The 26,926-nt window shown below is 35.4% G+C and overlaps 1 protein-coding gene across 1 annotated transcript in view; it reads left to right on the top strand.

Annotated features, from left to right (window-relative positions):
• The window catches only part of LOC104412132 (disks large homolog 1), a gene marked incomplete at its 5' end in the record, with an annotated part of 44,841 nt that extends 17,921 nt beyond the window's left edge, over positions 1 to 26,920 (top strand). Inside the window, 10 exons of the mRNA XM_010022749.1 lie at positions 3,376 to 3,552; positions 4,349 to 4,418; positions 9,523 to 9,622; positions 13,018 to 13,059; positions 16,137 to 16,187; positions 18,443 to 18,544; positions 18,804 to 18,976; positions 22,555 to 22,664; positions 23,046 to 23,137; positions 25,869 to 26,920. Coding sequence (XP_010021051.1) covers positions 3,376 to 3,552; positions 4,349 to 4,418; positions 9,523 to 9,622; positions 13,018 to 13,059; positions 16,137 to 16,187; positions 18,443 to 18,544; positions 18,804 to 18,976; positions 22,555 to 22,664; positions 23,046 to 23,137; positions 25,869 to 25,975 — 1,024 coding nt within the window. The remainder of the gene's footprint in view (positions 1 to 3,375; positions 3,553 to 4,348; positions 4,419 to 9,522; positions 9,623 to 13,017; positions 13,060 to 16,136; positions 16,188 to 18,442; positions 18,545 to 18,803; positions 18,977 to 22,554; positions 22,665 to 23,045; positions 23,138 to 25,868) is intronic.
• Between the last annotated feature and the right edge of the window lie 6 nt (positions 26,921 to 26,926).

Here is a 26,926-nt window from a genome sequence, read left to right as displayed (position 1 = left end):
TCCTGTGTTATTCTGGTAGTTCAAACATTAGTTTCAAACAGCTTTTGTAAAAACTCAGAGGGGAAAAAGAGAACCTCCTTTATAACCTGAACTTCATTCATTCTGAAGGGGTAAGGTTAATTCATGTTTCATGAAATAATACGGGGAGATGCTTTTGCTGCAGGAATTGCTTTTGCTCAGCAAGAATACCCTAAAAGAAGAAATGCATCAGAAAAAACTTGATCAGCAGCCTGTGATGCTGAAAGTAGTGAGTGTAGCCAGGTAAAAAGATATTCTGGAAAATTTGGCACTGTTAACACAGCCATTAAATTTTTGGCTTTGAAACGTAAGCACTCATGAAGCACGCAACAACTTCGGTTTTTGTAGACTTGTAAATGGAGGAACCAGGTTAACTTTTTAAGTGCTGAGTAGTGGCTGAGTAATAAAAGGTAAAATAAAAGGGAGAATGCTGTGCTTTCTCTGTAAAGTAATATTTAGGAGTAGTTGTTCAGAAATACCAAATTTATTTTTAAGTAACTTTGTGTTTATAACTTACACTAAATAAATATATATTGTGTTGTTACAACATATTGTTACTATTATGTAAATACTTGTGTATGGTATTGTTAATACCATGTATTAACATGTAATAAAGGTCTCCATACAGGGAGTTAATAAAGGAAACTTTTTTATATATACTAGTCTGTAGAAAAATCTGTCATCTTGGCTGTGAAATGAGTTCTCATTTGGTGTCTTGCCAGGCATACAGGAAAAGCCATGTTAAACAGTTGTAATCCAAAGAGATTTTTGTTACTTCTCTTTGCTTTTTGGCTCATTTATTTTATCATTACCAGTTCCTGGTGTTCCTCTAAATTTTAGTACGGAAGTTGTCACTACTGTGTGGTACTCTCATTCATCTTGTTATATAACTATCTTTATCACCTTTGACTTGGTTCTCCAATAAAACTGTTTTTCTTGAATTGCCCTCACCAGAGGAGAAGTATTTGATGAAACAGCCTTTCATTGTGCAAGAACTATTCTGTGTAACCATTTATCTACTTTGAAGAGCACATATTGATAGTACGGCTTTATACATTTGTGCTTCCATTTCACTCTTTAAAAATTTTTTTTCTAATGCAGTCAACAAAACTGTTAATGCTGTTAGGCCCAGTTAACTGCTCGTATTTTATATTCAAACTAGAAGTTAGAAATAGTGCTGGTAGAGATCATTGCTTGAATGCTAACAAGAATTCTCAGGAAATAAATTTCATGATGCATTTAGTTAAGTCAGTGAAAATGTATATAACTTGAATCTGCATTAAAAGCATGGAGTATGTGCAATTTATTTTGAGATGCAGAATGATGCTTGTCCAAATTCCTTCCTGAACAAATATGTGCAAAAGGAATCTGGAGGAATAATTAGTAGTTGTATAATTTTCTTACCTGCAGTATTCAGGCTCTTTCAAAGAAGACAAGGGTTCTATTTTTTAAAAAAGAATTGGGATGATTCAAGTATGTTATGGAATTAAACTGAAACGTCTTATAGTGGAAGTTGCATTACTGAAGGAAGGTTATATTTCAACCTCCAAGCTATTTCAAAATTGAAAGCCTAGATTTTATTATAAATTTAACAAATTAGAAGTATTGTATATTTAAATATAGGGCATTGTGCATCATGAGAGCAAATATTTCTAAGCTGTTTTAAAATTTCTGTCTTGTTCTAGACATTTTAGAAAGTATTTGTTAAAACTTTCCACCCTTTCTGGAAAGTTTGTAATACTTTTTATGGCCCTAGAAAGGCATGGGATCTCAGACAACTCTGATTTTGCAGTAGACCTTATGGTAATGATAAATTTATCTGACAGAAAATGTTTGAACTTTTTCTCTGTTCATTTGTCATGAACAAATACAATTCAAACCCAAAGATATGCACTCAGTTCTTTAGAAAGGCAAAATTCACAAAGCTAAAATAAGTTTTGAAGCAAACAGTTCCAAACAGGTACTTACATGGGTTATTAAAAAAAAAAAAAAAAAAGAGAGAGACATTAAAAATCTAGCAGAAAAAGGTACATAAGATGAGTCTTCAGCATGAAGAAACAAACTGAATTTGGACAAGGAAAAGGACATCATTTTAAAATCATTACATTGTAATCTATTGATGCTACTTTGTGATGGACTTGGTATCAAGTGTCTAAATCAAGGTAGGGTACCGTTTAGAAAGTTCATCACTGACAAACATATGGCCTTACAGATGAAATCAAGTTGAGGTTTTTTTGGCCCGGGTCATACAGGCACTTCTTCCTTTACATGGTTGAGGTTCATACACTGACTTCAAATGTAAAATAGGAGTCCTTTCTAAGATATAACCTTAGGAGTATCTCTTACAGTTTGGTAAGAGGCTCCTATCAGCATTCATTTTCACATCCTATGAAATGCTCAATTGTGCTGCAAGAAAAATACTGTGGGTCTCTTCAGTTCCTCAGGAAACTGATCCAATCATAAAATGAACCAGCAAGGAGAAAATAAATTGGTTTTAATCTAGATCATTTCCATGGTATGGTGGACCATGTGCATTTCTGGACAAGTGTGCTTTCATAAGCAAAACTGGGAATGGGAGGTAGGGGGAAAGGAGTCCATGCAAAGCAGAGTCTGGGTAATAGCAGACTTGCATAAACCAACCTTGCTGGCAAAGGGAATATTAATAAAACTGTAGTCACGCAGCTGGTGTTCAAGTATTGCTGGTGCCTATTATTTGAAAATAGGCACTTAGAAAATCCTTAGAAGAAAGGATGAGATTATCTTCGAATGGTTGGGAATTTTCGAGAAGAATGCACTTCAGGCACAATAATGAAGTTGTTGGGGTTTGTTTTTTGATTTTTCATTTGTTTGTGGGTTTTTTTTTTTCTCTGTGAGCAGGGTACTGACTTTCATTTTAAAGAAATTAAATTTCAATTTAAAGAAATTTTTATTTACTAAAATAATTCCAATTTCTAATTTTATACAAACCAAGGTACATTACAGAACTTTAAACAATGCTGTATGCTTCAAATACTTGCTTGCCTTTTTTATCCTAGGCTGACATGTAACTTTTTCTGTGCTAAGTACATAATTGAAGTGCAGGAGGCATCTGCTGTAGACCTGTTGTAAAGAACTAGTTTTGCTCTGGATTAAGTTTGTTCTCAATTCTTAAAACCTAGAAATGTGTAAGAATACTGTACTACATATTGTCTCTGTGTGTGTATATGAGAGAGTGCATTCAGCCTTCTTGTTTTAAGCAGCTGTCAGAATGAGGCAATCATTTATGAACACAAGCAGCTTGCTTCGTATTTTGTGCTATTCATACTCCCCTGTTTTTTTCCTTGCTTTTTCAATGTCTTATTTTTATTCTCATTGTAGAGCTCTTTTTGATTATGACAAGACTAAAGATAGCGGCCTTCCCAGTCAAGGGTTGAATTTCAAATTTGGTGATATTCTCCATGTCATTAATGCTTCTGATGATGAATGGTGGCAAGCACGGCAGGTAACTCCAGATGGAGAAAGTGATGAAATTGGAGTTATCCCTAGCAAACGCAGGTATGTCATATTTTGTTACTTTGAGTTGTCTACTATTAAACATCCGATATGATTAATGCATATATTGCATATGCTTTGCTCTTTGTCGTTAATTCTGTACCACATAAGCCACTAGTTTGTTGGGTTTATTTGGTTTTAAATAATGTGTAGTGGGATTCTGACTAATTTAACGAGAAGTTAGCTAAAATCCTATTTAGCCTTAGGAGCTGCATTCTGAAGTTGATAAAGGTGGTCCAAATCCATTTTTCTGTTCTCACTGTAAGCAAGGTCTGGGCTTAATGACGTTACATATGGGTTTAATAACATTACACAATTTAATGTATGAAAAGGTGCAAAGTTAATTTTATTCAAATCACGATACTATCATGAATTCTTTCTACACAGAACCCAGGAAACTGTTAAATCTTTCTTTGGTGGCCAGAGTAAATGTGATGAGGTGTTTGTTGGCATACTAGAAACCCAAATAAAAGATTAGGTGCTCTGGATCTTAATATCTGCTGTTGACTTATAATTGAGGCTGTTTGTTTATTATGTCATGTTTTCTCTTTGCACCCTCTGGGTTTATTGAATCTATATAATCACAAAATACTCCAGTACTCTCACAGCTCATTACTTGAGAAATAATACCTTACTTTTCCAATACAGTTTGCCATTAGCATACTTCTGTTTTCTGCTGTCATCAGCAATAAAAATCTATCCTACAAAGTTACACCTATATGCTTACATTGTAACAAGTAGTAACTTGAAGTTTTGGAACATTTCTGATTTACCATTTTTGTCTATGTTTCTGTGGTAGAGTTGAGAAAAAAGAACGAGCCCGTTTAAAGACTGTGAAATTCAATTCCAAAACAAGAGGAGATAAAGGGGTGAGTTAATGATGTGCTAATTACACCTGGCATTGTGAATGGTAACCTTTTTCAGTGGTTTATCTATGCAGACTCAGTTTCAGATTTTAGTGAAAAGATAACATTCTGTTAAGTAGAAAAATAAAACAATTCTCAGCACCACAGCAAACTTTAATTGCCAAAATAGTGCAAATATTAGCTTATAAAGATATATTCTCATTAATACTGTAAAGTAATAGGATTTGTAGATACTAATCATATATTGAATAGTGCAATCCCTAACTGGTCTGCAAGTGCTCTTTATAAAGCAGTTTAGTCCTTTAGTATGATAATACAGGTTGTATTCCGGGACTCCTTTTTTGGGGGAATGGGTTTACTACAATTTTCAGGAAAAGTAAACTGTTTTTTTCATTAAGGTATTTATTCTTAATGTATCTAGAAGATAAGGAAGTAAAGCTCAGCAGGGTTCCTATGACAAAATGAGGTTTTACAATGTGCATAGTAAGGAGACAGAATAGATTAGCTTCTTTTTTTACAGTCATGGATGTAGAAGCTTTAAAGAATTTCATCCAAGGACATAGGCCAGCAAAAACTCAAGACTAGCGCCACTGCTGCCTAGAATCAGTCTCTGTCTCACAGCTGTTTTTTTCTCACTGCTGCTGTCTCTTGAAGCGAATACCAATGTGACTGGGCTCGAATCATATAAAGTAGCCAATGTAGATGAAAAATAACCCAATCCAAAAGAAATCCTGTTTTTCAGTTTAGTCAGTCCCTTGGTGCACGATACGCAGTCCCTGTCCCAGTACACATGATGGGAATGAGTGGTGAGAAAGCAGAGTAGCTACTTAAGTACTAATAGGAATGTTTGTAGCTGAAATTACAGCAATTTCATCATGGTACAGCAGCCAACCCCAATTTTTTTTTTTTTTTTTTTTTTTTTTTTTTACTATTTTGAGGATGTGGCAATGTTTTGGTCGTTTTGACATATGAGAAGCAATTTCACAACCTCACCGTTTCTACCAATAGTGTATAACTAGTAATTTCAAGACTTACGTATATGCATTTTAGATGTAAGAGCTTTCTAAAGTAATAATATACTGTCATTTTAAAAAATCTGAAACATGCTCTAAGCTTCTGAGGAAGCTATTTCTTAAATAGTGATTATTGTTTTAATAGCACTAATGCTGTAACATGTCAGTCATTATTGTAAATCCCGAAGATTCCTGTTAGTCATTTATTTCAACATTTTCATTACTTCAGAAATCACATATGTAAAATACTAAAGCCTCAGTACTTCATCCTGATAGTGTAGGACTTTAAAGACTGTCGAATCCACATGTACATCTCTCTGCTAAATGGCAAAGGTTTCAGTTTAGTTTATTAATGAAGAAAATGTCATACTGTTTTGTGGAAGTATTTGTTTAAAAGGAAATCAATATTTAGTTATTTTCTGATGAACAATTACAGTACTGCTTTGAGGGTTCAGTGGATTTTTTGCATTTTTTTCCTGTTTTGGTGCACTTATATTTTGGTATTGGGATAGCGTTATCACCTTGTAATTTTTAACCTGATCATTTTTATAATTTGAGTTCACTTTTTAGAGGTCACAAAAAAAATGGCTTAAATACTTGTGATTATTTTAATTACATGAAGTAATTTTTCTAATGTTACCATGTTCTTTGAAAGATGATTGCATGGGTTTGTGGTGTGTACAAATAAACCAGAAACAATTAATTAACGATACACTTGAAGCACCATTTTGACAATAGCAGAGTTAGTGCACAGTTGCTGTGTACTAGCATAGCACCAAAGATATGCATGGAATACTGAGTGGAAAAGCAACTACGCTTGCCATTGATAGAGAACTGCAGTTCCTTTTCTTTAGTAACATTTCATTTTGCAAACACGCTTACACTGTTCACAAATCTTTTGCTTTGGCTGTAAATGTTTTAACATCATGGTTTCTCCTTATGATATTCTTCCTGTATTTGTCATGATTATATTTTTTCCAGTAAGTTGTCTGCACCATACATGCCCTTATGGACTGTGTCCCTTCCTGTGTCTGTATATTATAATACTTCATGGACAGGATGAAATACCAACTTTGTACAATTACTCAAAATTTCTACATTAAAACCTTAAAGAATAACCCTAGCGATGGCAAACATTAAAATCCATTTTCCTTTCATTCTAAGGAAAGCTAAAGAATCTGGAGCAGAAATGGTTAAATTTTTCATGTTTGTTTCTTATATAGACACATTTATCTCACTTTCTGTGCTGCTTCTGTTTTAATATATTCTTGCTTACGATGCCTGTTTATGATTTGCAGTGGGCTTATGAAAAATTTAATACAATTACTATGCATTTTCAACTAATAAGCAATACTCTCTAGCTTTTTATAATCGTGGTATCTTTTAAGAATAATCTTTTGGCTAATCTTTTATGCAAAATCAGTATAATATTAGTTTTATTTTCTCCTTTTTTTTTTTTTTTTTGGCAATGGAACTGACTCTGACCATTATACATGCAGTATATAAAATATAGTATTAGTTCAGTAAGATTTACTGAATACTGAACAAAATTAAAATAATTATGGTTATGAAATATTTTCAAAACTAAAATGAAGAGCACAATTATGTTTTATGAAGTATAATGAATCAGCCACTCCTTTTATTTTAACTATGCAAATTGCAGAGTCTCACCACCTCAGTTAAATTGCACCATTTTAGCTTTGTTACATTTATTTCTCCTGTTCTTTTGCTCAAACTGAGGGGCTTCTCCAAATGGAACAATTACATAGCTGTGGGACTTCCACTTTCTTAAATTCATGTTACAGTATTTTGCAGTATACTCAGCAAAGATCTCCTCTGGGTGCATATTTCTTTGTTGCCCTTGTTCCATAGATTATATTAACTTTTCTTGTTGTCAGAAGTCAATTGCAATGACTTGCTGACTTCAGATAAAGAAGGTCAGGAGGACTATAACCTAAAGCCTTACCCATGTCAATGATGGTTCCTGCAAGCATATGATTGGCTCGAATCCAGTTCTTTTGTCCATATGTCAGGTTGATAATTTACCAATTCTTACAGTGGAATGACAGTTCTAGTGAACACAGATGCCAGCCAATTAAAGGTTTTAAGGATTTGCTACTTAACACGGTATTGCTGTTTATAGAGCTCAGTGTCACTGTGCTCCCATGGTACCATGTCCCTCTTTAACACCTGGTAATCTTAAGTAATTTAAAAAAAAAAACAACAAAAAACACCAAAAAAAACCCAAAAAGAACCCCACAGTGGTAATGAAGATATCCTTGAATGTTTCAGTATCTGGTACTGCCAAGCAAGTCTGTATTAAAACAGATGTCAAGAAGGATTGTCAATACTGTAGCAGGATGCAGCTTTTTTGTTGTGCTATAGGCCTTCTCTTTAGGAAGTCCAAATGCTAGTTTTATAACTGCACTAAAGAAGGTGGCCAACTGTTTTTCCTATTTGACCCCTAGTTGTTACTGCATTTCATTCCATATTTAGTGGTGGTAGAAAAGATAATGTATCTTTTGCAATTGTATTTCATATAATAGAGGAAGTTGAGCTCTCTCTGGCTGAAGGCAGACAATTACTTGAAAGTTGACGTGCTCCAAATTTTAGAAATAGCTGTGAATAGTCTTGAATGTATGAATTAAAAGTACACATTTTTTTAAAGTAACTTTTTAAAAAATGGTTCTGTGGAATTTTTATTACTTCCTGCTACACATGGGCTTTGCTTGGCTTAAAAATCAGCAGTCCTCCTGCAGCACAGGGTCTCAACACCAAGTTGTGCGTTTTCTTGTTTTTTTCATGTCGTGGCAAAACCAGTCAGATGATTCGTGCCTAAAGATGAAAAGAAGTTTCAGCTGGCTTCAAGTTAGCTGTATTAGTTCTAGTGCAGGGCATAACTGCAATAAAAATTTTACTGATCTATTTGTACATGGAGTTTCTTCATTGTCATAGAACAGTAAATTAAAGGTGCTGAGGTCACATAATGTCTTGAGCAGAAGCTATGGCAGATGTTACTAAATTCTGTGCTAATTATACTTGTAGACGTACGTGAATGAAAATACACTGATGCTCTCCATCACTTAGACAAGGAGCATAGTAATAATTTATATTCAGATGGGTGGGTATGTATGTGTGTACATAGGTAACTCTAGAAATTGTTGTAGCAACTGAGATACAGAAATTCTTCAGCAATGCAAGCAGCTAATGTCAAAAGTTGCTGAACATACAGTTTTTGAACATAGTTTTTCATGTGGTAGTTCTCTATAAATACTATAATTGCCATGGGGGGGGGAAGGAAATTAGTTTATATCTTTTGGAAGTTAATCTTGGTATTGGGATGAAGACTTATGTAGAGCAAAATAATTTATTTCATTGAACTTGCAATGAATTGCAATTGTGAAAGACTGAAAAAATAGGGATTTTGGTTGTTTTGATTGGTTTTCTTATTGTTTGGATATTTTAGCTAGACACATTCCTATTTTTCCTATTTTCCTATTTTACTGTTATTTAGTTTTATCATAAGAACATTCAGTACCATGCCAGCTTTTAGCTTCTATTTTCCTTTGTTATTTAGCAGTTGTCACCAGAGTATTTACAGTTTTGCTTTTGCAAATGGGTAACACTGGCAGATGCTTCTGGTGTGCTGTTACGATGTCAATTGTTCGCAAAAGCTTGTTTAAAGCCTCAGCATTTTTTTTTTTCTTTTTAAATACTGTAATCTCTATATTAGATAATATCAGTGATTTTATTGACTTTAAATTCATTATGGGTTGGCCATCTTCTAGCAGTCTATTTTTTTCCCATATTTTTACATTCCCAAGAAGCCTAAATTTGTGACATACAGGTCAGGCCATATAGGATGAACCAGCCTGCCAGTTCTCTCAATACATGTGAAGCGTGTTAAATAGGGAGGATGTGAGCAAAGCCATGATCCCAATCTCTATTTTTAACGAGCTGAGAGGATAGTGTTAAACTAAATATGCACTGCATAACGTGGTTATAGGAGTCAGCTTCCACAAAGCTGCTGGTCTGGGCCTTTGTTCACACAGACATTAGACATCCTTTGTTTTGCCCCTCCTTCTCTTCTTCAGCAGTCATTCAATGACAAGCGTAAAAAGAACCTCTTTTCCCGAAAATTTCCCTTCTACAAGAACAAGGACCAGAGTGAGCAGGAAACCAGTGATATTGACCGTAAGTATGTGGCATCCAATGGAGAGAAGCACACGTAGAAGGGCCTGCTAGCTTGCAGTAGGGTGTTACCATGGAGACAGTTTCATGAGCTGCAACAGGCTAACAGAGCTTGAGATGCCAATGACAAACCAATCTATAAAATCAATACAACTGCTTGTTTGCTGTTAAAGTAAAATTTAACCCAGGAGCATTCCAGTCTGGAATAGACTGGGTAGTACTGTGGAGTGACAGTATGTACGTAACTGGAGGAGATAGCAGCCTTCTAGTGCTGTCAGTGATGGTTCCTCATTCTGACTTGGAGGAGAAGGCACAGCAGTGATCAAAGTATAACGGAGCTTACCAGCTTCTTGAATAATCAGTCCCTTCCGACTGATTTCTTCGAAGTCATTAATTCTAATTTGGTTTTCCTAATGAAGAGAGTTTACTTTGATTTTCATCACTGTTGCCAGCACTAAAAAAGCGTCTTCTCCAAAAGCAGTTGCATAAGTTTGCTAATGCAGACCAGGACTGCTGGAAACTGTGTTTCTGTGCCATTTGCATCACTGATTACGCTTTATGTGCCAGTCAGGTCAAATCCTAAAGACTTATCTTCCCCTGTGATGTTCTGGGAACTGTCTCCTGTCGTAGCGCCAATTTTATATATTACTGACAATTATTTTCTTTGTGATTGTCTTTTTATTGCTTGCCCTCTGGGGACTACTCTGCAGGAGGTCCCTGACGACATGGGATCAAAAGGCCTGAGTAAGTGATCAAAATACTCCCAAGTTATTTTAACCTCCATCTGAAAAATTACTTTTTTTTTTTTTTTTTTTAGCAGATCTCTCTGAGACTGGTGCTCTACTGGCACAAGGAGGTTGACTCTAAAAATGTTGCATAAACTTTTTCTAATTTGTAATGTTCTGGGGGTTTTTGTGTTCAGGACCATATTACTTTAAGTTCATGTGACTGTCACATTATATTTTTGTTGTTGTTGTTCAGAAGCTTACCGGCACACACTTGTTTGTCTTAATAGTACTGTGTTTTTAAACATGATGATTATTTTCTTTTCACATGTATCTTGTCTTTGTGTTTATTTAAAAATAACATGGCTTTTTACAGTAGTAGTACAATGGTTACTGTAATACTTCAACTACTTAGGGTTTTCAGTCTTCTCTCTAGGTGGCTGATGTCTACAGCTGCTTAAAACAAACAAAAATCTTTGCTTAACAAATGCCATGAGAGTTTTTCTGTCCTGTTTGACTTCTTATGATGCTTTTGGACCAGGTATAGGGTTAGCTGATAGAGGAGATGCATAAGTATTTGTTGCATTTCTTGCAGAAGTGTTAACTGCTTGAACAGTAAGATTCAAAGCTTTATGAGTACTCCTAACATCTGTTGGTGTACACAGATGCCACCACTGTATGTGACAAATAATGACAAATAAAATGACAAAAAAAGTCAAAAACTTGCTTTCAACACATACGTTGTTGTACGTTTATGGAATAGCAAAATCAGTCACTAAAGGTATGTGACTAAAGGTCATTAAAAAGAACACTTCTTCCCAGGGCATAACTGTTACACATAGTGCTCCTGACATCACATGCGAGAAGCAGTATACTTCTATACTTTGTCTTAACCATTAAAAAAAAATTCTAGTAGCTATAATATTAATTTTCCATTTCTGAAATGGCTACTTTCAAGGAAATTCTCAGTCTAGAGTGGAAGACCTTAGCAACCTTTATGGCCTTATTGTTTACAGCAGATCATAAACAGCTTTTATGGCCTTTTAATGCCTAGTTTAAACTATGTAATATGCTCAAGAAACGTCAGCAGGTGACTTTGTTATAAAAACAAATGGCTTCTAGCCTGGTCTTCATCAGACTTTTTGAAACTGCCTTACCACACTTAATGCGGGCTGTGTTACATGGGCTTTGCAAGACTGCTGTTCTTGCAGGCATTTTAGGCTTTATGTTTTTACCAGTTGTGCCCATTATCAGACTATCAGAACACTTGTATTCTCAATTGACAGTGTCTGCCTTTTATGTTCAGTCAAGAGGCTTTTAAACATCACTATTTCTCTCTTCCGTGCCAGTGTGGATATTCTTTTTCCAAGACAAGAAAATGGAATGGAAGTAGATCCAAATTGCTAGTACTCAAAAACAGCTCAACTGGTTAACCAGTCAGAAAACTGGTTTTTCTGCACAGAAATGAAATGAGGGAGTTCAGTCTAGCCAGAGATTTGTGGTTTAAAGATATCAGTTCACTTGATCCAGAAACATTTTAGAAGGTTAATTAATTTACATATGATGACTAACTTTTAAAAATGTTTATGAATCACTAGAAGCATACTTGCTTCATTAACTGTATTCCTACCGCCAGAGTCCTCTTGCTTCCTTCTCTTTAGTCTTGTAGGGGAGGAACCATGCTGAATTTAATGTATTATAAAGGCTGCTCATGACAACAGTGTGTATTATCACATGCACACCGGTACATAATTTCAGATTAATTGTATTTCATTTGTATAGGTCAAACACAAGCTTCTTTATGCAGTCTTAACCTGTGAATGTTACTTGTTTTCTCTACAAATAGATACACTCATTGGCTGGCATTGAAAAGGACTCTTTACAATAAAGTTCAGCAGTATCAAAGTTCATATTGGTTCACCCGATTTATAGAATTTTCAAGTAAAAGAATAGACTGATACCTGAAATTCTTCAATTGCATTTATTTTTATCATGAACGTATTTAACACAGTTACATACCTTAAAAAAGTAAATCTAAACACCTTGTAGCTACTGAAGTGTTTTTGTTATGCAGAAGGCATGAAATTAATACAGAGAGTCCAGAATAAAAGTTGGGAGCTTTTGAAAACTACAGCACTGCTGGAGGAAAAAAAAAAAAACCCAAACCAAAAAACTTAATTTTGCATTGCACTTCAAGTAAGATATTTAATATAGCATAGGAAGGTGTCTATTACTGAAGACACTACATTATATTTCCTGCAATATAGTCCAGTATTTTCTGCTACAAGAAATGTAATCAATAAATTGCCTGCATAAAGTTGAAATGCATAACCCCATGATTTTTGCACAACAGAATTCATCTTTAAGTGAAAACCTAAAAATGGCAGGCTTAGATGGGAACTATGCATTAGTGTACTTTTTGTAATCTTATTTTGATGTGCTATTGAATGTTTCTCTTTATATTAACATCAGTTCCTTTCATATGATATTAAGCTTGATCCTGAGAGCTATGAGAAGTACCTTAAAACTTTTATATGCAGTATGTATTGATTTCAGCATTTTTCTATTAGTATTGTCTTTCATCTGGATTATTTTGTGTCAATTTGCTTTCTTTTGGACCCATGCCATTAGTGTATGTTCCTTATTTTTTTTTCCATTGTGTTGCAATTTCAGAGCATGTAACCTCTAATGCCAGCGATAGTGAAAGTAGTTACCGTAAGTGTTTTTAAGTTTTTTATTTAGAACCTTTGTTTAGTACTTCTTTCTTTGGTTTTGTTTGTTTGTCTTTTCTGGGTATTTACATGTTATATAGAACTTCCAAGTCACCTTCAGGTGAAATCCATATTCATGCATTTGGTGGGGAACTGCAAATTCTGCTGTGTCTTTGCTTTTAAAAAACTGTCTAGAGAGCATCATTGCAAACCTCCTCTATGGGTAGTTTTATTGTGATCTGTGATTTCCTTAATTCAGCTTAATTTGAATCTGTTGCTGTTTTTTTTTTTTTATAAATTGTGCAAGCTATCTAGACCTATTAAAACCTAAATGTAAATTTAATGCTAACAAACATATGTAGTTGAGGTTAATACTGGAAGTGTAACTAAAATGTAATATGTTAAATAGAGCAATAACTAGACTTTTTCACAACTGATACTCAGATCTAATATGTTTATACTTCTAATGAAAGTAAAGATAAGCAAACATGTATTTACCCTTGCTTTCAGCTTTCACTTAACTGTTTTGTCAAGTGTGGGTGCTTAATATGAACTGTCTTCAAAGCATACGATACACATTCAGTGCTGGAGTCAGTTATGATAAATTAGCATGCTAGGCATACATGCACATTCTCTTTCTCAAGACATCATATATTTTAAATACTAGACTGAATTAGCTTTTTTATTAGCCCAAGCTACAGCAGTACTACGTGTTAACAGTTGGTAATGATGCAGCATGGTGCTGCTCTACAATGAATGTCTTAAACCAGAGCCAGAACTTCAATCCCACTGATTGTTTCCATAGAACATCTCCTTAGTAAGGTGCACTGTCCATACCTGAAACCCAGGATAGAGCAGAGCAGGAAGATGAAAAAGTTGAGGATTTGAAGAGGTATATGTTAAAAAGGAACAATAGAAGCCTTGCGGTGCAACACTGAGTGGCTCACTGAGCAGCTCCTGGTTGCCTTTTATAACTGCACGATGGGCCCTTCAGAAGCATATGATTTATATTGGGGTGATAAGGAAGGTCATTCATTAACAGATATATTTGTTCGGAAGCTGTAGATCTTCTTAGAGGTGATGATCCACGTTTTTTCTTCCAGATGATGACACTCAAGGGAAGAATTAATATATGTATATAAAATGCTAACAGTGCTGTAGACTTTAATCAAAAAGAAGCCATTTGGGGGAGGCATTTGTGTTCCCTGAGACTAACACAAAATTGAACATGTATGGAAGTTGCCTTTGCTAAACTTACACATTTTAACCTTTTTTAATGACACGCCATTAAAACTATCTAATCATGACTCTTTCTTCCTAATTTTGCTGCTTTCCTCTCTTCCCTTCTTTTTCTCAGAGGTTGCTTTTTTTTTGTTTAAAGCTCATGGTTGATACTACTAGTTAGATTTTCACTCCATTCTTACTTGAGAAGCCCTGGTTTTATTATGAATGTCATGGATTTGCTTATCTGTGTGTGTAATTCCAAGCACTTTTCATTGAAATAATTTTTTTAATTTCTTCTTACTGCTGTCTAATATGAAAGTTATCTTGATTACAGATGAGTACGGTTGTTCAAAAGGTTCATTCTATTAATATTCATTTTTTCCAAAGTATTAAAAAGCAGTGACAATATATACTTTTTGCCCTTAATCAAGGGATGCTTTTTACTTGTTCTCTTTACTAGTTTGCCTAACTAATTTTCAACCGTATAGCAATGTCACTTATCCAAAGAAATATCTAATTATGTGTGAGCTGGATCTTTCATAGTTGACTTGATAGTTGGTGATTCCCTGTTTCTCTCCCTAGCCTAAAAGGGGTTCTGAAAGTATATACTGTCCTAAAATCCATTTGCATGAGTTACTTTTTGAGATACTAAAATATACAGGTTGCATGGTTTTGTGTCTGTCTTAAGGTATTCCTCACTTGCAATAGTTAAAAAAATTAAAATGTTCATATATTGCTGTAGTACAGTTTGAATGTAAATTTATTGCAAATAAGAGAAATATTTCTCTTAATGAAATGGTAATTTTTAAAAGATCAGTGGTACTTGCTATGAAATAAAGACTAGATATATAGAAGCAATATATGAATTTATAAAAACCTTCATCTGCCATCTGTTTCTATACAACTGTGTTTTAGCATTGTTATGTACCTTGGCCTGTTATGAGAATGGCTTATAAACTCCAAAAAATGTTCCAAAATTACACAAGTGAGTCATCAAAGGACTGTATTTTAATCAAAGTTCATAGTAATGTCATGTAATTTGAGCTTCTATCTTCAGAAATATAAATTCTCTGCTGTCATAGAGTTTTAGTCATTCCACTGCATGAAATCTTACTCAGAGATACCTTATTAGACTACAAATAATCTTTTAGAGAGATGGAAACTGAGGTATATTTCAGATGCTTTCACTAACATTTTAAAAGCCTGCAGGAAGTTCAAAATTCAGTTACTTTAGTTTCATTCACTGCTGATGTGCTTTCTGGAGCTGAGAACAACACAAAGCATTGTTTGTTTTCAACTTTGTCTTTAAAACTTCATTAGTAAAATAATAGTATATACAATCATAATTTTTTTGGTAGAATTAGAGTGGTTGAGGACGTTTATATCAATGCCACTTCATGAGAAAATTAATGGAAGATAAGTACACCGTGACGAACATGGTCATCAGCCCTGTATAAATACAAGAAAAATATTATTTTAAATGCTGGTTTCAAAGTGTGGAGAATGTTGATGGTGAACGTGGCATTGCCTGTAGCAGTGAATGATAGCATGCATGCATTTCATTCAGGGGAACGTGTATACGAGCATTTCAATAATGCTTTAAAATTCTTGTGCTTGATGTCAGTTCACCATGCTAACAGAAATCAGGCAATTATTTATACTGTATGTGTCTTATGCTTTAAAATTTTGTTTGGCTTATCTTTGTGATTTTTATAAATCATTGCTCTTGAAAAATGTGCTTCATCGATATCATTGTAATGCATATTACTGAGGAATGTCTGTATCATTATAGTTCATTGAATGACTCAAATGTGTTGGTTTAAAAAAAATAGAGATGTCTTTGCATTTACATTTTAGGTGGCCAAGAAGAGTATGTGTTGTCATATGAACCAGTCAATCAACAAGAAGGTTTGTAGATCTTACTCATCATAAAATATCATCTGAATTATCAGAGCATTTCATGTGCCCTTATGTAGTGAGCATTGTGACATATTTCATTGTTTTGAACTTGTTACCATTATTCACATGGATGAAGTACAAAGGCATAAATTATTAGATGCAATTGCTAAATTGTTTAGCACAAAATATGCAGGTCTGCTACTTAAAATAACTTATGTATGGTTTACATTGCAAGGAAAATACGGTACGTTTAACAATTCTATTAGTGTGAACCACAGAAATCATAGTTTTCTTCTGTTTCTCACACTTGCATTTAAAATAAAATGCTTTTCAGTGATTTCCGCTGGGATGCTATCATTCCTTTGGTCTTGGTCTTGCTTCGCTGTGTATAATAGATACAGAATTTTTAATGTTCTCTTTCTCCACAGGTACTAACAGTTGATTTACATTCTCTGATACATGGCTCATGTATTTGTAAATTAATCTGTAAAAGGGATGTGCTTTGGGAATACTTGATACCCATTAGCTAACAAATAAGGTGACAGTCAAACTAAATATACATAATGTATTTACGTGACTTTTGAGTGTCAAGATTTCATTTCTGGTTTTGTGCAGGTAGTGGCACAGCTCAGTTGCTTCTGATAACATTATGGAACATACATGCCTGCATAGACTTTCTGCTCCCACTCGTTAGTTATGGCATATGGGTTCCATTTCATCAGTAAGCTTCTAAAAGCAGCAAAATTGTTATACGAGACTAACACAAACAACATTATTTATATCATATAATTTGTAATAATCATAGGCTCCAAATAAAATCATGGATGAGAAATGCATGTATTAAGACCGTGATAGATATGGGGAAATGGTAGCACGTCTCTTTGATGTGCTAAGTAAGCTCTACCTACCTAAGCTAGGGAACCAGAGGTTTGTTACCCCCAAATGAGAAGCTGCTGGGTCTGTGTCTGTGCGCACACGCCAGAAGGGCTCACAAAATGAGAAACATCTTTTTAGCTGGCATTAACTTCCCAGATTTGGATAGCTTAATGATTTAGTGAGAACAATAGAAATATCAAGTGAATTAATGTTAAGGTTGAAGAGAAAGGATGTAAATAAGACTTCGCACAAGCTGATGCTTTAGTAACGATCATATTGTAAAACTAAAGGTTTCAGAGAGTGAAGTGCTTTGGCATTTACATATATGACTTTAATTCCCTTTGAGTGTAACACATTGTATGGGAAGGCCATAAAAGAACTAGCACCTCATTCCTTTGCTTAGACCCTGCATGCATTATCTGCATTTGTTTACTAATTCACTTGCACAGTAATTTTTTTTTTCCCCCAAGAAGCCCAAAGGAATAAAGAACTGTAATAACCAACATAGATTTAAAGGTGCTTGGACTTGAGATGCTGGTGGGCTGCCCTTAGTGTTCAAGCAAAAATTTTTGTTGTTAAATGAATAGGTTGACAGTTACTGGATTCAGGACATTCCTTTTATGAATATATTAATACTCTGGAAAGGAAATAGTTGTCAGAGTTAAAATATATTTTATAGATTAGACTATTTAATTTGGACTTATCTATGCAGTAAAGATGTATTGAACCTAAAAATTAAAATTTATAAAGTGGTAATTATATGCTAATACTAAGATACTCAGGCATTATTTTCTTCATGGTTCTTGCAGTATAATTAGGTGTTTTCTGATTAAGCTTAATTTCCAAAAGCCCTTTATAACTTTATAAAAAATTAAGCTACTTAAAATTAAGCTACGCTTCGCTTTATAGTGATGTTAATAGTTAGAAAAGGTATATATAGTTGAGCCTTTTCATATATGAGCGTATAATTGTGGTCTTGGAGGAAAAGAAGCTTCTCCCAACACAGAATTAGAATTTCACAAACTCTGCTACTGCTTATGTGCCTCTTTAAAGTGAAAAGATTTTCGAACTTCTCCCTTTTGCTTTTTTCTTCAGAGTGAAGGATGTTGCTTTGTGAAAAATCTGTTAAAATATTTTTTTCTAAACCAAGACCTCATAATTTAAGATTCAGTCACCCAGAACAGTTATTTGAGAGTGAAGATGTAACATCGTACTGTGACTACAGTATTAGTTGGTTTACATTCTTCAACATGTTTTTCCTTTCTTTAAGAGTACATATTCTTGTAGGTATTATAATCATTAATATGTGATAAAGCTTATTTTTCTGAACTCTAAAAGTTAGCAAGCGTACTGAAATGTAACTAACATTATTCCTTTATGTTTAATAGTCAGTTACACGCGACCTGTGATTGTTTTGGGACCCATGAAAGACAGAATAAATGATGATCTAATCTCAGAATTTCCAGACAAATTTGGTTCATGTGTTCCACGTAAGTCTCAGCAAATACTGAAGCAATTCTAAATGATTTTTTTTCTGTTAATTTTCTTACAAGACATCCTCTGCATGTTGAGTTTAAAAAAAAGTTAATGTATTGTCTAAACTTCATAGACCTATTGTGATTGTCAGTCATCTCTTTACTTGTGAAAATTTTGCAGTATAAATGGGAGACTATTCTTGCTTATTGTAGGGGAAAAAAAAAAGTAACTGTTTTTTGGTTTGCTTTTAAAATTACTTGTTTATATTTAAAGATACTACTAGACCAAAACGAGATTATGAGGTGGATGGACGTGATTACCATTTTGTCACTTCTCGAGAGCAAATGGAGAAGGATATTCAGGATCACAAATTCATTGAAGCTGGCCAGTACAATAATCATCTTTACGGAACAAGTGTCCAGTCAGTGCGAGAAGTAGCAGAAAAGGTAAATCGGTGCCAGTTACTTTCATTTACAGAGATCGTTATCTGAGTGTGCTCACAGGGGAAAAGAGAAGAATGGCAAGAAGTCATTAGGAACACCCTGACTTTAAAAGGAATTTGTACAAAACTAGAAACAAAGCGCATTGTCACAGATGCATTTAGGGAAATAATGAAACTTTGGAATAATGAAAGCATCATGATTAAATTATGGAGAAAGAGCAAACATAGTTTGTGCCCTCTTATAAAAAGAGAATAGAGAAGAAATAATTTGAATTACAGGCTAATTAGCCTAGCTCACATACATAGATCATTAAATAATTAAGAATAGTGGTGCTGGAGTCAATTAATACAATGATCCATTTGATGCAGACCTGTGCAGAAAAAAACTTGTAACAATACTATTCTTTGTACCCTTCATGGATTTAGCTGGTAAAGGGAAAAGAGTAAATATAATAAACTCAATTTTAATAACATTTTTTACATAACTACCCCTACATTATGGAAACTGAGCTTATTGTCTTTATCCTGAACAGATTTTACTTATTTCTTCCAAAATCTAAATATTTCTTAATTCAAACAGAAGTTTACATGAGTGCTCTGAAAAAAAGTGGGAAGAGGGAAGCATATTTCTTTGAGTAAGATGCCTGTTTTAAGGAAGCTTTTTGGTGAAAATTCTTTGCAAGTGTTCCATGTTAGGTTGATGAGTTGCTTACAGATACGATGCATTTACAGTAGACAGTGTTATCTGATCTGTATGAGAGAAGAAACAGCTATTTTCTAGGTGGGAACTCATAAGTGTGAGCGCTTTCAGTCTGGACATGCAGGGAGTAAGTGTGGTTAACTTGTGAGAAACAGGAGTGTATTTAGTCCTCTGGAAAACAGTGTAGGCCATTCTGGCCAAATTTCTGAGTATTGTTATTTCTGTCAGTTTAATTTACTGGAATCGAAAACAGGGCAAACATGGTGAGACTCCGTGCTTCATGTAATGAAGTTTTCTTCTCCTGTCTTTCTCACTATATGGAATAGAACCTGGCCCCATGATATACAGCAAGAAAAGTAAATAAAATTAATTACAAAATTATTAAAGTAAATGAACAGTACTTTGTATGGGAGGCTGAACAAAGTTGTGAAACTATCATATGGGGTTAAATGATGAAACTGTTTATTGAACAGCTTAAACATTATAAACTTGTGAGCAGTTGCTTCACCTGGTAGCATAAATACAGTCCTTCAGTTCCATCCTAGACCTGAAATTGACTGTGTTCTTCTGCTCATCTAGCGGGATTAGAAAGGTACAAAATGGATTTGAATCTTTTATAAACTAACATGAAAAATCAAGTGCTATCAGATGTCTCCATGCTGTTAAATCTCTTGCACAGGCACCATGGGACTTTGGGTAGATGCAGCAATTTCTCTGTTCCAGCTAACATTATTTTTCTGGGAAACAATGGCCTATTCTGCAGAACTTGACTTAAAAATCTTGACAGGGCTGCAAACTGGTCCATCTGGGGCTACTCCCTCTGTGTATTCCTTTCTGTCCCGCTTAAGAGATCAGTCTCTTCAGTGTGTCTTACTACTGGGATACGAAGGGCTATTTCCAAGTTTTCTATGATGTATTTAAGGGAAGACGCAACAGAAGTGACTGCTACTACCCCAAAAGTACCAGAAGTAGTATTCTTGCAATAGTTATAAATTGCTTTCATTTGCCCATGCTTCCAGGTGATAACTCTCTCTCATTTCCATACCTATACTGGACACAGCTAAGGATGCCTTTTGATGATGATGTTCAGTTATTTTAAAGAGCACTGAAGTACTGTGCTGTGTTTCTCAAATCAGCTGCAGTGCAAGTAAGGAACTGAAAAAAAAAGAAAAATCTAAAAAATTGTTTAAATATACTGTGCAAAGAGCAAAATAGCTTTCCTGGCTGAAAACTAGATAATTGTATCACAAAGTACTTGCATGTCTTTTCCTTGTCTTCCAATCTCCACACAAATGGAATTTTCATATCCTCTTCTTTGGAATTCTTAGCAGCTTGCAGATCTCTCTGTCTGAGGCCACTGTTATTGCTCATGTTCAGTATAGATTTGGAATAAACCGTCACAGTTATATTCTGTAAGCTCCAGCACAGCTACTGTGCTCACACCCTTTGCGCAAGATCCTTTGGCACCTGACATAAATTGTTGGGCCAAACACAGCAAATACTAACTGTCTTATTCCAGAAAGGAAAATGGACCAGATAATGCTCTTAATTCTCAGTTCCCAAAGCATGTGCCATGTTTAAACAGAAACCATTTGAAATACGTGGACAGGCCAGCACATGCAGTAAAATACTCTGCTAGAACATGCAAACACCTTTCTTAAATGATACCAGTCAGCATCCAGATCAGTGAACTGGATCTGGGAAACAGCTGTCATCAGTTGAAAACAGGCGATATTTATTGTTCATGTGGAAAGAACACTTCTATCCTCTTTAAAAATTCCTGAAATAAAATTCTGTGGTTTTGTTGTGCAAGAGATCAAATGCAAATAATCCTAGTGATGTCTTCTGCCAGGAAGCAGAAACATGTCAGTAATTTTAGACTAGTCACTTCCTTGCTCTTCAATGTGCTCTCCAGGAATGATCGCAGGAGTTCAGGAAGTTGTTGTATGCTATAAGTAACCTTTGGGTTTATGGTGCTTGTGAGTCTCTTTCCTGGCTCACAGAATTCTGCCGTTCATTGTTCTCCTGCTAAAGAAAAAGCTTTGCTGCTTTATTCAATTGACAGTTGTTTTCTATTCCTCTCCCCCCATCCCTTTCTAAAATGATAATATGCAAAATTACTCATGCTACTCATAAAGGAAAGAAATAAAAATGCATGAGGTGGAAATCAGTATATCAGATGTGAGAGGAGCTGAGGAAAAGGAAGAGCCTTTGAGATTAGATATCCCAAAGAGCTGAAAAACTGCTTATATGGGAGAATAGAAGTGGAGAGAAGAGCAGCCCTGCCACATTGTCTTTCAGCTGCCCAAGAAATGATTGTTACTTACGTTTCTCAAAAGGTGAACAAACAATCAGCCCAAATAAATTGCATTCACCGTGTCAAACCTGGTAATGTTCTGTGTGTACTGGGGGGAGAAGCGTGCTTGTATTCAGTTCCATCTGACCATTCTGATGATGGCATATTTCCCTGCCATCGGGGGTGGTTACTATTTAGGTATGCCAGTTAAATCATCTGGCTTCTCTCTAAACTGCATCTGTGACATGGCCACCTCCCTAAAGAATCCTCAAATTCTTAAAAAAAATAATTTTGCTGGTGTGGTTGAAATACAGCTGTTCCTCCAGATGATTCTGCATTGCTGATTGGGCTGATTCTCCAGCCTCTGGTGGAGAAAGGAAGGAAGGATGGTCAGGAACATCTCAAATGATGTATGATCTCAACAGAGAAGCATTGTGGGACCTTGTGTCAAAGTGGTGAAATCATATTGATGCAAATGCTGTAATTATTTTGGCTTCAGTAGAGACATGTTTTCTTAATTATTACACTATGCATATCTGTGACATAAACTGCTTAGTATCATTTTCCCTTCTCTCTCACTTTTTAGGGTAAACATTGCATTCTTGATGTTTCTGGTAATGCGATCAAAAGGTTGCAGATTGCCCAGCTATACCCAATCTCCATTTTTATTAAACCCAAAACAGTGGAAAATATCATGTGAGTAAAAGTGAAGTATCTTATGCTAAATTGTTTGAGACTGTCATTGTATTTGAAAAGCTAACTGCAAGTTATGTGAAGATAAGTGTAATACTTGCATTTTAAACAATATTTAGTTTTATGAGTTTAATTTCTAGAGCCTTTTAGAGGGGATTTCTAATTCGAATTAAAGTGCTTGAGAACAAATGCCATTGTACTAAATTCCATCCAACATAATATCAGAACAACTCATTCCTACTACAGTCTTTGCTTAGGTATGTCATTTAGGAGGCTGCCTCTTATTGGGGTTAATACTCTGAAAACAGTTTAAAGCCTTATTTTAAAAGGCTTCAAGTATTTAAATGTATAATGTTTTTATATGTGTAATGTTTTCAATTTCAGGGAAATGAATAAACGCTTAACAGAAGAGCAAGCCAGGAAGACATTTGAGAGAGCCATGAAACTGGAGCAAGAATTTACTGAACACTTCACAGGTATGTTTTCCTTGGGACTGTTCCCTTGCCAGAGTTGAGATTTTATTGCTTGCTGTAAAATAATAATTGCCTCACTGCTGAGATAAGGCTGAACTTTGTTTTCTGGATGATCTGTAATAGCTTTGAGGCACAGAGCCGTCTTAGTACCTCTACACTGATTTCAGTTTGATCAATTCAATATATACAAAAATTTACTGGGAGCTGAATTTATGTTTTAAAAACTCTGACACTTTCTACTGTTTTCTTAGGTTACTGTAGTGCAGATGTTTGCTTTGTTGATATACTGTAAGCTTAAAGCTCTTTATTTGCAGAGCTGAGATTGCCCAGCAAAGCTCCCTGTAGAAAAGGATGAATTTCCCTTCTCCCGCTCCCCTTTTTTTTTAATCAGGAAGATGATCAAAAATGGTGGTAATCAATTAAGCCTCTGGAAATTGGGCACTACAGTATTATGGTATTTGGCAAATCAAATTAGTGTATGCTGTGTACCTAACTGTAACAGCTGCAAGCACTCAAACATGCCGATTGTTTGCACCGTGGCTTGCAGTAGGGGAAGACAGATCAAGTCAGGATCTTCAGGAGGGCAGAAATGAACCTACCCTATTCCTGTCATAGATAGACACTTGCTCGTTTCCTTTCCATTATGATCTATTGCAGGGCTACAGTTTTTGCTGCCCCATTCACCTCATTTCTGTCCAGTTCCTTCTTCCACATCTTGTGTGGGCAGAGCTGCATATGCCACAGTCTGCTCCACCTGGGCGGAGACACAGGGAAGGAGTGGGGCTTCACATGGGAGGAAGATAATGGAACCAGTAGACTCCCTGCCATGGTCTTCCTGCTGCCTTACTCTCTATCTTGTGTACTACCCACACAGTGAAAAACTTGAGTCCCTTTGTCTACTTCCATCTCTCTCTGCTGCCTTGCAGCTGTCAGATTATCCCAATACTGCATCTAGCTCTCCCATTCTTCCCATAGCGCTCTGTCTGCCTGCACCCAGAAATTTGTGAGTCTCAACATATATTGCAAACTTTTCCTATTATAGAGTCTCTTTCCAAATGACTGGCAAATACGTCAGGTTTGTTACTCAGGAAATGAGTTTATTTTAATAGTTATTCTCCAAGGCTGTCTCAGGGCACTATATAGGACACTTTCAGGAAATTTTCAGGGCCATAATTCAAGGTGTTTCAAAAACCTATAGACATTTTTAAGTGCTGTAGTGCTCAGGACCGTAAGTATAAGGCTTGTTGACAAAGGAAGATAGCAATGGTCAGACTTGTGTGTCCTTGATAATCCACTTCAGAGCAGAAATCCTTTTCTGAATCTGCTAGGGATGCTTGAAAAGATTTCAGGTCCTACTTACTACTTAGTTTGGAGGCTGCCACCCGTATAAGTCAGGTGGTAAAACAGAGTATGTGAGCATTCTGTAACCTGTTAAAAAATACCACATTGTGTGGGGTAACTGAAATGAACTTCATCAGCAGGTTAAGTTTAAACAGACTTCAACTTTGCACCGAAGCACATGAAGAGCACATCCATCTTCTGCTTTAGGGTACTGAGCTTTGGAAGAGGTATGGTTAAACATAGCTGGAGAGAAGTGAGATGCTGAAGCTTACAGCTATTTGCATTGCAAAGACATTTCTAAATCTTTGTAATGCACTGTTGTGCTGTGAAAATTATACTTGACCTATAATAATTGAACAGCCTTTTCCTACAGACACTATGACAGTGGGCTGCAGATGGGGAGAAAGTTTTTAAGAGATGGGAATGATGAGTAGGAATAAAAAGGAAGTAATTAGCATGAAAGCAAAGCTTGGAAGCAGCAGTAACACGAGTGCACAAAAGAGTGAGTCTGGCCTACCTCCGAAATATCTTTCATGCTAAACATTTTTTCTTGGATTGTCAATACTGAGGTGGTGATCCTAATTAAAAAGAAATTACTGTCTCATACTGATTGCTTTTTCAGACTGAAGTACGGTACAAACAGCTCACACTTCACCCTCATTTTCACCAGATGGTATTTTACTCTGATGTATCAGAATACATGCACATTGGCGTAGTTCTAATTATTTTGTATGCTTGGATAAAATATCTAACTTAGAGCATCTGAATATAAATTGCATATTTAACTGTGTGAGGAAGCCTATTGTCTATAAAACTTAACTCTTTTAGCTGGGCAACAAACTCCCCGAGTTCCTCCTCATTTTGGACAAAAGCAAAGGGTAGTGCTAGCAGGTAGAAATTTCAAGGTCAGCCAGTCTTGCTGTGAAGCTTCAGGATCCAGCTGGGGAGTTCACCAGTCTCATCACACCAGGCCTGACTTGGACTGCCTGCATGAGGTCATAGCCCTGTACTGTCTTGCCTTGTTGTGTTGGAAACACACATAAAAGTTAGACCGAAAAGAATACTGGAGGATGTAAACTGACTCGGGCAAACACTAACATGTGGTTAGGAAAAGAAAAAGACCTCTGCAGTTGTATAGGTATGTTTGTAGCAATCTGAAAACCACTGCCTAACCCCAAGCCTCTGAGTGGGTGAGATGGTGCTTTGTGTGTCCTGCAGTACCATCAATAATGTGCTTCACTCCAGCACAGAAACCAGAAATCTCAGTGTCTGTTCCTTCAGTGATCTAAAGTCCTCTTGCCACTCAGAGAAAAGAGAAGCTGGGCTTGGAACATCTTGGTTTCTGTACAGAGCTAGGAAGAATGATTGCTGATTGCCACATTATGTTTTACAGCTATTGTCCAAGGAGACACACTGGAAGAAATCTACAACCAAGTGAAACAGATCATAGAGGAACAGTCTGGGCCTTACATCTGGGTTCCAGCAAAGGAAAAATTATGAAAACAGATTTTTATTTTCAATTTTCTAACTGACATCACCTACTACATCTGATGATTCTTAAGCCCTTCCAGTGGAGCCTGCCTCTAGCTCTTTCCAGCGTGGTTCATACCCTAACCATCACATTCTGCAGTTCCCATAATGCTTTACATTTGGTGTCTCTCTTAGTTTAAATAATTTGTATTATTGTGCTCTGTCGGTTTGCCATTTTTCAAACATAACAATGGAATGGCCTGACCAGCTATTAGTTTGGGGTGGGGGTGGGAGGGAATTGCTTGGTAAAATTCCTTAATGTTTAAGGGAAAGTAACTTTCGAAGATTTTTCAAAAAAGCTTTATAGACATTCTTTTAAAATTTCATAACAATTGAAAGAAAAGTTGTATTCAAGGAAGTTGTAAATCATTAGTAACTTTGCACGCTTAACTTCAATAGCATGGTTTGGTCAGGGCAATCAATTTCAGGTTTTATTTTCTGAATTTAAAAACTCTATTCTCACAGTAATATTTTTTTTTCCAGGCAGTTAGAAACTTTCAAATTTTGAGTTAACATTTTCATGAAGTCCCTCAAGGGATATTCATTTTCATAATTTCATACGGATATTCTTATAATCTATTTTTTCATTTTTTGCCAATAAAATTGCTAGGGACAAAGATGTGTAATGTTTTTAATCTTCCTTGTGAAACACTATTTATAGTGTCTTACAGAAATTGTTTATAGATAATGGTCATCACACTTTTTCAGCCTAAAATATGTTTAGGTGCTAGGAAACCTTGTATTTTTCAGAGGAATGCCAAATTTCCATTGGCAGTATTACAGAAAACAGCTGCAGAGATGGTCATTAGGGCAATGAGAGAATGATTCATAGCCTAAAAATGTGTGTGTTCTTAGGGGTCAGATTTTAATGAATATTTTACCCACAGTAACTGCCTATTTTGTTATAATAAATATATATAT

The sequence above is a fragment of the Nestor notabilis genome, unplaced genomic scaffold (assembly GCF_000696875.1).
Source record: "Nestor notabilis isolate BGI_N333 unplaced genomic scaffold, ASM69687v1 scaffold14919, whole genome shotgun sequence".
Taxonomy (NCBI): Eukaryota; Metazoa; Chordata; class Aves; order Psittaciformes; family Psittacidae; genus Nestor; species Nestor notabilis.
This window is presented reverse-complemented; position numbering and strand designations above follow the sequence as displayed.